Raw genomic sequence first — 12,965 nt, 5'->3', positions numbered from 1 at the left:
TACGTCCTGACAGCTGTTACCCAGCTATATTACAAGTACATTTACCAAAGTACTGTACTTCAGCATAATTTTGAGGTACTTGTTCTGCCTGAGGAAGGTCCCTAGTGACCTATTAAATAAGACAATACTCTTGTGCCGAGCAGATACACAGTGTGCGGGTGTACCTTATTGCTTTCTTTGATGTCCACTGGCCTACGCACCTGTGCATACGCCCGATTGCGAGGTGTGCGATAGTTTTCTCCTACAGGTACTTGTTCTACAAATGCCTTCTAAATCAGTAGTTCTCAAACCTTTTTGTGCCAAGGACCACCAAAAAGATATGTATTTGGCCGCAGACTCCCTGAGAATGATTTGCACCAGGGAGGGACACCCAGAAGATTTGGGTAAAAAAAAAAAAGTGTCAGTGGTTCTTCGATTTAAAAAAAATAGCAGACCTACAAGCTCGTAGCGCGCCACTCGGTGGCGCGCTATGAGCTTGTAGATCTGCTATTTTTCAATAGCTAAAGCATAACATAATGCTAACACCAAAAGGGGTTCCCGCCCAAAATGGGTTAATGTAAAGGTTTGAGAAACACTGCGTTAGACCAGTGGCTCTCAACCTTTTCAGGCCGTGACTCCCCAAAATAATTGAACTGGGTTGAGTCATTACATTTAGTTCACCTCTTTTTTATATTATTTCACAATTGGGCCAATGTTTCACCAGTCTTTATAGTATAGACTGTGAATACTTGATGCAGCAATGGTCTTTTTTTCTTTTCATTCTTTCTTTTTCTTTTGGTATGAAAAAGTCTCAAATAGGACTTAAAAGTTAAATTGTCACTTCACTGTCACCTGGGGACCCCCTCAAAATCATGTCCTACCCACAGGTTGAGAAACGGTGCGTTAGAGAGAACACAGTGCAGCTTACATGTCAAAGAGGACATTGTGCTGTGGACAGACGCCCAGCGTCCTGCGTATGATGTCCATGTCGTGGCGGATGTCCAGCCCTTTGATGTACACCGTCCCCGAGGTGGGGGGGAACAGGCCGGTCAAGATGGACCTGACAAAGAGGAAACATTTACATTACCAAAGAAAGCAAGCGTAAAAAAAACCCCACGTCAAAACAATTTACGAAAAACACAGGGAACGTATGTACAGTTGGAGGGAGTATAGAGCCTTGTGTTATACAGAGCTACGTCACATTGCAACGATATGGTCGCTGTCCGGCAGAAACCAGCTAAGTCCATTGGACCCTCAACTCCACCACCTCTCCCCCTCTCGTGCAAGTAATTGACAACATACTAGACCGGTGCCCGGCTGTAGAGCACCTGTCGAGCCGGTAATGGAAGTTGGAGATCCATGCCCCACCCGGCTATGCAATACCCACATAAAGCTTTTTGAAACATATAACATTTATGAGGTGTCAGGTCAAAAGGAGACAGCACCCTTAGTGGTGGTCTTCAGGTAAAAAGGAGATGGCACCCTTACATGGTGGTGGTCTTCAGGTCAAAAGGAGACAGAACCCTTACATGGTGGTGGTCTTCAGGTCAAAAGGAGACAGAACCCTTACATGGTGGTGGTCTTCAGGTCAAAAGGAGACAGAACCCTTACATGGTGGTGGTCTTCAGGTCAAAAGGAGACAGCACCCTTACATGGTGGTGGTCTTCAGGTCAAAGGGAGACAGAACCCTTACATGGTGGTGGTCTTCAGGTCAAAAGGAGACAGCACCCTTACATGGTGGTGGTCTTCAGGTCAAAAGGAGACAGAACCCTTACATGGTGGTGGTCTTCAGGTCAAAAGGAGACAGAACCCTTACATGGTGGTGGTCTTCAGGTCAAAAGGAGACAGCACCCTTACATGGTGGTGGTCTTCAGGTCAAAAGGAGACAGAACCCTTACATGGTGGTGGTCTTCAGGTCAAAAGGAGACAGAACCCTTACATGGTGGTGGTCTTCAGGTCAAAAGGAGACAGCACCCTTACATGGTGGTGGTCTTCAGGTCAAAAGGAGACAGAACCCTTACATGGTGGTGGTCTTCGGGTCAAAAGGAGACAGAACCCTTACATGGTGGTGGTCTTCAGGTCAAAAGGAGACAGCACCCTTACATGGTGGTGGTCTTCAGGTCAAAAGGAGACAGAACCCTTACATGGTGGTGGTCTTCAGGTCAAAAGGAGACAGCACCCTTACATGGTGGTGGTCTTCAGGTCAAAAGGAGACAGAACCCTTACATGGTGGTGGTCTTCAGGTCAAAAGGAGACAGCACCCTTACATGGTGGTGGTCTTCAGGTCAAAAGGAGACAGAACCCTTACATGGTGGTGGTCTTCAGGTCAAAAGGAGACAGCACCCTTACATGGTGGTGGTCTTCATGTCAAAAGGAGACAGAACCCTTACATGGTGGTGGTCTTCAGGTCAAAAGGAGACAGCACCCTTACATGGTGGTGGTCTTCAGGTCAAAAGGAGACAGCACCCTTACATGGTGGTGGTCTTCCCGGCTCCGTTGTGTCCCAGGAAGGAGGTGATCTGTCCCTCGTAGAACTTGAGGTTGAGGTGGTTGACGGCCAGCTTGGCTCCCTGCTTGTAGATCTTCACCAGGTCACAGATGGACACGCCCAGGACCTGCTGAGAGGGCTCCGCTTCGATGCGGTCTGTCACACACACACAGAGAGAGAGAGAGAGAGAGAGAGAGAGAGAGAGAGAGAGAGAGAGAGAGAGAGAGAGAGAGAGCGCACGTTATTGTTTATTACCGACAGTGGTGGAAAAAGTGCTCACATGTTTTACTTAAAGGGATAGTTAAATTTTTTTTAACTTAAGCTGTATGAAATACTTGCCATTAATATAGTGGTTGCAACTGTATTAATTGATTGCCCGAGTCCCGTGGTGGGAGTTATGCTCTGGTTTTGGTCAATATTAAGTAGTTCCGGTTCGTGGGGGGCACTGGGGCCACGCAGGAAAAGTAAATTAATTCACAAAACTAACGTAATTTGTATTGTTGACCTATTTCTAAAATATTAGCGCAACTTTGTGTGATAGAGGCGTAAAAAATTAAGTAAATCTACTTAGTTACAGTACTTTACACCACGGATTACGGATTAGTCCTCAGTGAAACAACAAACATGATTGAAGATGATTTCATTCTTCACATAACTCCAGAAGATTCTATACACCAAGAAATGATATGCATCTATCTACAAACTAAATACTTATATCCAGCAATTACAGACAGTCCAAACAGGTCTGGAGCACACAGCTGAGGTTGTGACGAGACAGATTTAAATGTCACAGTTTGTTTTGTTTTAGGCAATTTTGTGAGTTTTTTTAATGTCCTTACACACTGGGAACGTGACGGATTCACGGATTAAAACAAAATAAAGCATCACCTAAATGTCATGAGTCCTAAACTGTGATTTGTGAAACGGTGTGAAAGGAGTCATCTACACCAGGGGTTCTCAACCCGTGGGTCGCGACCCCTCGGGGGGTCGGCAAATTATTTTAGGGGGTCCCCAAATTATTTTCAAAAAAAAAAAATAATAATAATATTTTCACGATTTTTCAAAAATAGCAGACCTACAAGCTCGTAGCGCGCCACTCGGTGGCGCGCTATGAGCTTGTAGATCTGCTATTTTTCAATAGCTAAATTATAACAATGCTTAAAACACCAAAAGGGGTTCCCGCCCAAAATGGTTTAAGGTTATTGTAGCAGTCAATTTATATTGGGGGTCGGGAGGGGGCGGGGCGGGGGTCCCGAGACATTGCCAAAGCATTTCCGGGGGTCCCCGGCCAAAAACGTTGAGAACCCCTGATCTACACAAGCGCTGTGTTTCACTGTGATGACTGTTTCAACAGTCATCACAATATGTAGAATGATGGTGTCTTGGTAGCCACAGTGCCAACGGTTGAAGAACTTGCAGATTGAACCTTTAACCTTTGTTTTTATTTCATTTTTGTCGAATAAAGAGCAACTTTTGTTTTGCAAGTTCCTGACAGTGTGCAGCAGAGGCGTAACATCATGGTGATAGCAGGCCCCGGTGCAACATGTTGTTTAGCCACCGCCCACCGCCCTCGTGATAAGAGTTATCACCCTCGAAACACATTGCGGAGAAGTCTTCAGGTTTTCAGCCAATCTTTGGTTCATTTGCCAATTTTTTTTTGTAAAATAGCTATTTGACAACATTACTTGCAGTAGTCTGCCTCCACTATTGTTTTTGCCTTATTTGCCTTTTTATTTTTACTATTTTGAAAACATTTTAAAACTGTTCAACTAGCCGATCTACATCAACCCTCGTACAGCTCGTAGATTGGCCATTTGAACTATTGAAAAAATGTTTTTCAAAAAAGTAAATAACGCAAAGAAGTTTAGGGAAATATTTTCGCCCTAGGACTCTCCACCTTTTTGTGGCACTTTATTCAGCGTGGCACACAGTCAGTGGATAAACAATCCAAAAATGTCTCCGCTAATATTAACATCAAACTATTCGTATACAGTATTTTGTTGATGCCCTCACAGCACAACAGCATAGGGACCTGGATGGAGTCTACACAAGAATGTTACGAATGGCACTACAGGTCACTAGGTGTGACATGGACGGACCGCATCAGAAATGTGGTCCTCTACAGTCTACGCCAGGGGACCTACCACGGGTCACAGACAAGGTCAGCGAGAGAAGGATGAGGCTGGCAGGGCACCTGGAACTAGAGGCAAGAAAACGGACACTGTGGGGACCTGCAGGGCAATGCCAGGAAAAGCAAGAAGTGCACCACCCACGCATATGCACTGCAGCGCAACATCTTAGCTAACAACAGTGTAGATTTATTAGATAGGAGAGGGCAGAGGGCAGCGATTCAGGAGTCCCGAGTTGGTGTTGGCGAGACCGCACTCTCGCATGGCATGGCATGGCTGATGCCTCGTTCGTATGATGCTTAGATGAAAAATCAACCTCATTCCGCATGAACATTCCGTCGCTTTAACGCCGCGTAAAATCTGCGTACTTTGTGGGTGTACTCATGACACAAACACCAGGTCCGTCCGTCCGGTCCTGCTCTCATTGTGGCGGGTGGGTGCAGGGGATCTGACCCTCATTGTGGTGGGTGGGTGCAGGGGGTCTTACCCTCATTGTGGTGGGTGGATGCAGGGGGTCTTACCCTCATTGTGGTGGGTGGGTGCAGGGGGTCTTACCCTCATTGTGGTGGGTGGGTGCAGGGGGTCTTACCCTCATTGTGGTGGGTGGGTGCAGGGGGTCTTACCCTCATTGTGGTGGGTGGGTGCAGGGGGTCTTACCCTCATTGTGGTGGGTGGGTGCAGGAGGGATGGGGATGCCAACTTCCAGTGGAACTCCTCCCCAGTAGTTTAGCTGGAACACAAAGTACCAAGGCCTGGGAACCCCATACTCCCCTGGTACGCACGCACACGCGCACACGCACACACGCACACACGCACACATTACAAATTCAGGAGAAAGCCTATTGTCATGGTGTCTATGTTAACCACTTAAGCCCCATTATACTTTATAGCGAAAAGAGCCAATCTACAGGCTCACAACATATCCCAATGCAACGTGTTGTGAGCTTGTAGATTGGCTATTTTTTTGCTTTCATTCTTTTTCTTTTCTTTACTATAATAAAAGGTAATAGGTGTAACATTTTAAACCTTTTTGCAGGCTCTATTTTTCCCACACACGTTGCTGCTCTTACCAGGGAACACGGCCTCGATGTACCAGGCAGCCACGGCGTAGATGAGAGCATCCACGTACAGCATGGTGATGGAGGTGGTGAAGTTGTAGGAGTCTCCCTCCATGGGACTGGAGTTGAGGTTGGACCACTGGATGCCCACCCCCTGCTCCTCGTACTGGGAGAAGTACTCGCAGCCGAACCCGAAGGCCACCGGGGACAGGAAACTCTGGCACACAAGACGTGACAGGAAAACCCCGTTTATAACCTTGAGGGCGCATCCGTGTCACCTTATTATAGCTTTCAGCCACTTTGACCGTTCTATTTAAACTTTAGCTGTTGACAAATAGCAGATCTACAAGCTCGTATAGCGCGCCCCTACAGAGCTTGTAGATCTGCTTTTTTTTTTAGGCTACTTGAAAATGTGGCGCAAATCTCTGAATATATATTCTTTCACAGTGAATGTTTTAAATTCAAATATTTGCTTCTGGGGGGGGGTCCCTGGAACAATTAACATATTTTCAGATAAGGTCTGTTTAGTTTCTACTTTCTACGTGAGCGAGATATGTCGATATACGTCAGTCTATATCTGAAATTACTGCTGTTCTTATCGTTTCTGTGGAAACTTTTAAACTTGCGTCAAGGGAAGCCATTGTTGTTTTGAAAGTAGCCTACTGAAGCATGTATGTTATAGCACCGTCGCCATTGTAATGAATAGGGACTCAATTTCCCATAACCCTTTGCACGCCGGAGCGACGGACCTTTTTGCGATGATGTCATCAAAATGCGTCTCCTATCCCACTCTGCCCGGTGCACCTCACAGCTAGAAGGTCCTGGGTTCGATTACCGCTGGGGACGCTGTGGGCGTGTTCCCTCCTCCGTGTCATCAGTGCCCATACCCCAGGTGGGGTTGGCAAAAGGGCCTTTCTGTGTGGAGTTTGCATGTTCTCCCCGTGTCCCCTAGGGTAGGTACCCTCACAAAAACATGCAGTAATCCTGGTCTCTAAAACTACCTCCCCCTGGCCAGCCGGGGCGCCTGATGGAGGGGAAAGGAACTGGTTGGAATAACGTGTTCCTTCCACACACTATGTCCGGCCAGGGAAATTCCCTCCTGTCAGGTGAAAAGAAGCAGCTTGGACTCCTCATGCATAGAAGGGGGCATGAGGTCAGTCCGCTGCCCCCCCAGGTTGGCAGAGGAAGTGTAGCACCCAGGATTACATTAGATAATTGGCACTGGGTGAAAAAACTGGGTTGCAAAATCGTGGGATAAAAGTCCAACCCCAATAGTGACACGCACACTTTGGGTTTGTTTGGAACTCCAATTCCAAACTTTTAGGGATCTGATTCTGAACCAATTAATTTGGTTGGAAATTAGGTGGGGGAAAAAAAACTGAACCGGTTCAACCCCGGTGGAAAAGGGGCGTGTGTGTGCGTGTGCGTGTGTGTGTGTGTGTGCGTGCGTGCGTGCGTGCGTGCGTGCGTGCGTGTGTGCGTGCGTGTACTGACAGCCAGAAGGCGGTGTGTGGTGGTCAGGTGGTCCCTCCAGGCCACACACAGCACGTAGGGCAAGTAGAGGCTGAAGTAGATGAGGCCTCCGCAGGCCGCCGCCAGGTTGGCCTTGGAGAAGAAGGTGCTGATGAGGAAACACTGCATGATGGTGGCCGTGGCGAACGCCGTCAGGAAGAAGAACACCACGCAGGGATCACTGTAGGGCAGGATGTCGCCCCACTGCGCGCACACAGGCACGCACGCACACACACACACACACACACACACACACGCACACACACACACACACGCACACGCACAGATATTGATTATTTTCTTACTGTAGCTATTATTCTACTGGTTTTTTTCTTCGATTAATCAAGTGTATTTTTTTGGGATGAGAAAAAACAAAAAACAAAACAAAAATATATATAACAACAAATCAATGTGGGAAAATCTAATCTAAAATCGAATTTAATCAACGTATAAACAACGTCTGCTGCTCTACAAAGTCCAAGTGCAGTAACTAAGGAGAGAAATGGCTGATATTGGGGTAAAACATTATTCAACTGGTCAGCCAAAAGAGATATCGGCAAATGAATGATATTACACTAATTGTAAATATCTTATTGAGGTAGGCCAATTGTTTATCTCTCCAAGATCATGAAGGCTTAGAGGGTATGCGGGTGACATCATCATCATACCCGGATGTTATGCATGAACGCCTACCGAGTAGCACAAAACTACTTTCTGGCTTTGACAGCCTATACATCCATTCAGAAACGTCATATCTGATCGCATTAAACGATGTTAAGCAACGTTAAACTCACCTACTAGCCACTCGATTTGCCACTCAACCTATGCATGCGCATACACTCTATTTGACCTTTTGCATTCATAAACAAGTCGGTGTGTCCAAAAGAATAGTTACTGCACTTTGGCTTTGTAGGGCAGTATGGCTGGGTCTATAAGTCGTTATGATGACATTTATCTATTTATTTTAATTTTTTAAGATTTGTTTTTGGCTTTTTGCCTTTTTTTAATGATAGTTACAAGTGAAGATAGGCAGGAAAGAGGGAGAGAGAGAAGGGGAGAGACACGCCGCAAAGGTCGTCATGAACGGAAATCGAACACACGACACGTTGTCAGGCCAGAGCCTATATGTGGCATGCGCCTGGACGACTAGGCCAGCGGGCTCCCCCATGACGAAATTTATAATGCATTATAATGCACTTATGAGGCATTATAAAACTTAAAATAAAAAATACATTTTCACAATGTAATAATTTTCGCATGTAATCATGCATAACAACATATGACAAGGCTTATGAAGTATCATAACTGCTAGTTAACACTTAACTTAACCCATTTTGGGCGGGAACCCCTTTTGGTGTTTTAAACATTGTTATAATTTAGCTATTGAAAAATAGCAGATCTACAAGCTCATAGCGCGCCACCGAGTGGCGCGCTACGAGCTTGTAGATCTGCTATTTTTGAAAAATCGTGAAAATATTTATTTCAGAAAACTGGAGGATTTAGAAGATTTTTTTTTAATTTTAAGGTCAGGCCTAAATCGGTTAAAAGGTCGGGTCTATAATGCATTATAATCACACGTATAATGCAGAGTGAGGGGGTGGGGGGGGTACAGGGGGGGGGGGGGGGGGGTCCACCTGCCTTGAGCATGGCAATGAGGAGTGCGGCGGACACGAGGAAGGGCACCACACTGCTGATGAACCAGCCGAGCCACAGCGTTCCCGTTCCCAGGCCCATGATCCTCATGGTCTCCTTCAGCCGCGCCTCCTTCTCGTACACCACGCCCTTGATGATCATGGCCACCGAGTAGATCCACGCCAGCGTCATGAAGAGAGGCAGCGAGCGGTTCAGCACCCGCAGGAAGCTGGGGAGACATCAGAGGGCGTAAGAATTTATATAGTTGAAGCCGATTGGCCAAATGTTGCCTAATAGTCGGCTGGTAGTCGACTGGTAGCCCAAAAACAATGACTGGACTGAGAGATTGGCAGTGGAATCAGTCTGCATAACGTGAAACGTTAATCAATAGAGGATCATTCCATTTGGGCTGTGGGGGGTGCTTAATGTTTGATTTATACTTGCTCAGGTTTCTCCCAATAAATCATGATATATATCCAATATTTTAATTAATACCTTAATATAACAAATTAGGCCAATCAGTCTAATTATTCGACTGAGAGATTGGTAGTCGAATCAGACTCCCTCGATCGATTAGTCGACTATTCGACGTAAGGCCTACTTTTTTCAATTAAGGTTGGTCTGCCTTTCGAGCGGCTATATGGGAAAAACAATTGGCCTGAGTTCGGGGGGAGGGAAGCCAGGGCGGGGAGGTATTGTACCCCTAGGGCCTAGGGGCTCGGACGGCACCTTACAGCAGGGAGTGTTGGGCGGGAGGAGTAGTCCTCCCGGTGGGGGCTCCTAAGTGGCAGACCGTAAGTCAGTAGGATACAACACACAAATGTGTGTGGGGAGGAATTAGTTGGCGTAACAACTAAATTGGGGAGAAAAGGGACGTAGAAAGCATAAACGAAAAAGGAAAGTTCGGCCTAGGATTAACCCATTCTGGGCGGGAACCACTTTTGGTGTTTTAACTAAGCATTGTTATACTTTAGCTATTGAAAAATAGCAGATCTACAAGCTCATAGCGCACCACCGAGTGGCGCGCTACGAGCTTGTAGGTCTGCTATTTTTGAAAAATCGTGAAAATGCGGCACAAATCTTTGAATATATATTCTTTCAGAGCCAAAATGGGTTAAGAGGACACTAGTGTATCTCTAACAGAGAGCCATAGTCATCATGAGATGGGCTGAGGTGTTGTTCTGAACTCACACATCGTCCACGTAGCAGGGGTAGGGCATCTGTTGGATGTAGATGCCGGTGGTTTGCTTCACGCCGCTCAGCACGCGGGTCACTGCACGCTCCACTAGGTCCTGAACGTACACGAAGCCTCCCCAGATGTAACGCATGTCACTGAACGGCTCTGCCGCCGGGCCCGGGTCCCAGAACCTGAAGCAAAGGGGACGCAACGGGAGGAGTGAGTGGGAGGAGAAAAGAAGGGAGATGGAGTGAGGAATGAGCTACTTCTAAACATCATAATGAGTAAACGGGATGTAGCTAAGTTCTGCAGCATGCTTACAAAACGATGCCAAGGATTTTGACTTGCGCAGGGCTTCTCAAACCGACAAAAGTTGATTTATACTCACTCTGGGTTCTGAATGTTAGAACCACCGACTCTATACACTGCTGGAACAGTCTTGTGATTTTAGAATGGATCTTCACTATTTGTGACATTTTCTGACCGAGGCTAAGTCATTGAATTTGTTTTAATTTTCGTTTTTTCATGTCATGTGAAAGCAGGGAATCATAGCTTCAAATTGACATATTGGTTGTTCAGTTTGACCCACCAGTTTTGGAGATATGACTTGCAGAAAAGTTACAGCGAGTTGAGAAAACAGGCTTGAAAGGTTCACTTCTGTGGACTCTAACATTACACCTAGCTACAGTTTTAAGCATTTATTTCACATTTACATGTCAATTTCAGCTCTGACATTTATTTAAGACATGCTCTAGTATGTGAAGAGTCTGCCTGTGCTATTAAGTCATTTTAGATTAAAAAAAAAAAGTTAGTCTTGCCGCCATGACTGTCTCTGTATCAAAAAGAGTCACATTTTTTACATTCTGAAAATTGTCCGTCTAGCAGCTCAAACGATCTCCGTCCACCTCACCTGTCTTTGATCTTGTTGGTGCGCGTGACGTCGTCAATGTCCATGCGGATCTTGTAGGTGACGTGGGGGGGTAGGGCGGGGCTAGAGGCGTTGGGCAGCAAGAAGACCACGCCCGCCCAAAACTGTCTGTCCTCCAATAGGTCCATGGCCCTGTCAACCATCTGCCCCTCAGTCTCCACCCCCTCCAGCTTGTTTATGGAGAAACACTGAGAGAGAGAGAGAGAGAGAGAGAGAGAGAGAGAGAGAGAGAGAGAGATTATGTCAATGTGATGATGATGAAATCATGAAACTATGAAATAAACTTAAAAGTATCTCTCATATTTCAACTTCTTATGTGTTTTCATAAATTAATACCCTACTTCATCAAGAGCTGCTCAAAAGTAGTGAAAATAGCTTGCAATGCGTTGTTAGATCAGCTATTTTCACTATTATAAAATGCTTACAAAAAATAATGACAAAATAAATAACAGTTTTGAACATACAAGGCTTCCGCCCGACAGCAACAAATCTCTGGCGTGAATTCAGAGTTAGGACAAAATGTGAATATTAATCTGCTCCTCAAAAGATACCAAAAATAACGACCTGATACAGTATGTGTGTTTCATTACAGTGAGACAACAAACACTACTAGTACAGTATGAAGCCATTCAAACCTGGGTGATTTGTGCGAGCGTGGTGATGGTGTGGTTGAGGTCGTTGTAAACATCCAGCCAGGTAGGGGGCGCTCCGGGCTTCCTGGGGGTGTCGGGGGAGGGCATGGACAGGAAACGGGCGATGCGTGACGCCGTCCAGGAAGTGTTCTCCAACCGCAGGTTGACCAACACTGCCACCTCCGGTCTCCGCAACAGGTCCTGTTGCACGCGCACACACACACACGCACACACACTTAACAATTTAGGCATTTATATCAGACGTACTTAATCCGGAGATACTAGGCCATTGCAATATGGGAAAAAAATCTAATATGATTTCTAACACTCAATATCGATTATTTGGACAATATCGGTGCAAAACACTAGGGGCTCTATTTTTGTCAGTGCACTGAAGATAATAGGGCCCTAGATGTGAGGGCCGTGTTGTGGTCCGAACCTCTACACGCTCACAAATAGGTTTGCGATTCGAGGCGCATCGCTGATTCGCTACATTGGTTGTAAAAAAAAAAGAGAAAACATTCAAGAAATAATGATGTTCCTATAATCAATAATTAAACCGATTAGGTCTCTAGAATCCCACCCGTAAGAGCTGGATCTCCACGCTGGTCTCCATGTAGGTTCTGACGCGAGGCCCCACCTCCATCCAGGCTCCGTTCAGCTCCTGTAGGATCTGCAGGTCCTGGAAGGTCTGGTTCACCTAGAGCAGCACAGAGGAAGAGGACAGTTAGCTCTAGCCTGGCTAATAAGCCAGCCCGAATCAGCCGTTGGCAAAAAAAAAATTGCCTGCCGGCGGATTACGGTCTGGAGAGGCTCAATTGTACGCCCATTTCCTACACCAGAGAACTGGTGTGGCCAATCGGGACACGGTATGCAATATGGGCGGGCTTTGGTACAGTGACGTTCAATGCTTGAGACCTTTGACTGACAGTAGCTCTGACCAATTGCGTCAAAGAGAAAATGTTTGAACCCGCCCCCCGGGAAACAAGATCCATACACAGCATCTCCAGACTCAAATACCACACGTGTGATTTGAGTCTGACTTATTAGCCAGGCTAAGTTAGCTCCTCCTTCACTCCCTTCTCCAACACCTAGATTCATCTTCGGACAATTTTGCCACTATTCTTTTTGTTGACTTTAGTTCTGCTTTCAACACCATTCAACGTCACCACATGATCAAGATAGATAGACCACAAACGGTTAAAGTAGGTACATCTTTCTCATCAACTGTTATCACCAACACAGGGCCCCCCCAAGGTCGTGTCCTCAGTCCTTTCCTCTACACTCTATACACAAATGACTGTATGAGCCCCTCACCCACTAACATCACATACAGTACTTTAAATACTCTGATGATACTGCCATTCTCGGACTGCTCCACGACAATAACTCTACTACGGACTATCAGAACACCATTTCTCATTTTACAC

The 12,965-nt window shown here is 46.1% G+C and overlaps 1 protein-coding gene across 1 annotated transcript in view; it reads right to left on the bottom strand.

Moving 5' to 3' along the window:
- Positions 1-12,965, bottom strand: part of abca7 (ATP-binding cassette, sub-family A (ABC1), member 7) — a gene marked incomplete at its 3' end in the record, with an annotated part of 100,485 nt that overhangs the window by 70,774 nt on the left and 16,746 nt on the right. The window contains exons 11-20 of the mRNA XM_079505516.1: positions 12,119-12,235; positions 11,539-11,736; positions 10,886-11,091; positions 9,990-10,166; positions 8,805-9,027; positions 7,149-7,370; positions 5,667-5,871; positions 5,254-5,367; positions 2,452-2,623; positions 908-1,039 (exon numbers count right to left, since the gene is read on the bottom strand). Coding sequence (XP_079361642.1) covers positions 908-1,039; positions 2,452-2,623; positions 5,254-5,367; positions 5,667-5,871; positions 7,149-7,370; positions 8,805-9,027; positions 9,990-10,166; positions 10,886-11,091; positions 11,539-11,736; positions 12,119-12,235 — 1,766 coding nt within the window. The remainder of the gene's footprint in view (positions 1-907; positions 1,040-2,451; positions 2,624-5,253; positions 5,368-5,666; positions 5,872-7,148; positions 7,371-8,804; positions 9,028-9,989; positions 10,167-10,885; positions 11,092-11,538; positions 11,737-12,118; positions 12,236-12,965) is intronic.

This window comes from Electrona antarctica, assembly GCF_951216825.1.
Source record: "Electrona antarctica genome assembly, chromosome: 7".
NCBI classification, from domain to species: domain Eukaryota; kingdom Metazoa; phylum Chordata; class Actinopteri; order Myctophiformes; family Myctophidae; genus Electrona; species Electrona antarctica.
This window is presented reverse-complemented; position numbering and strand designations above follow the sequence as displayed.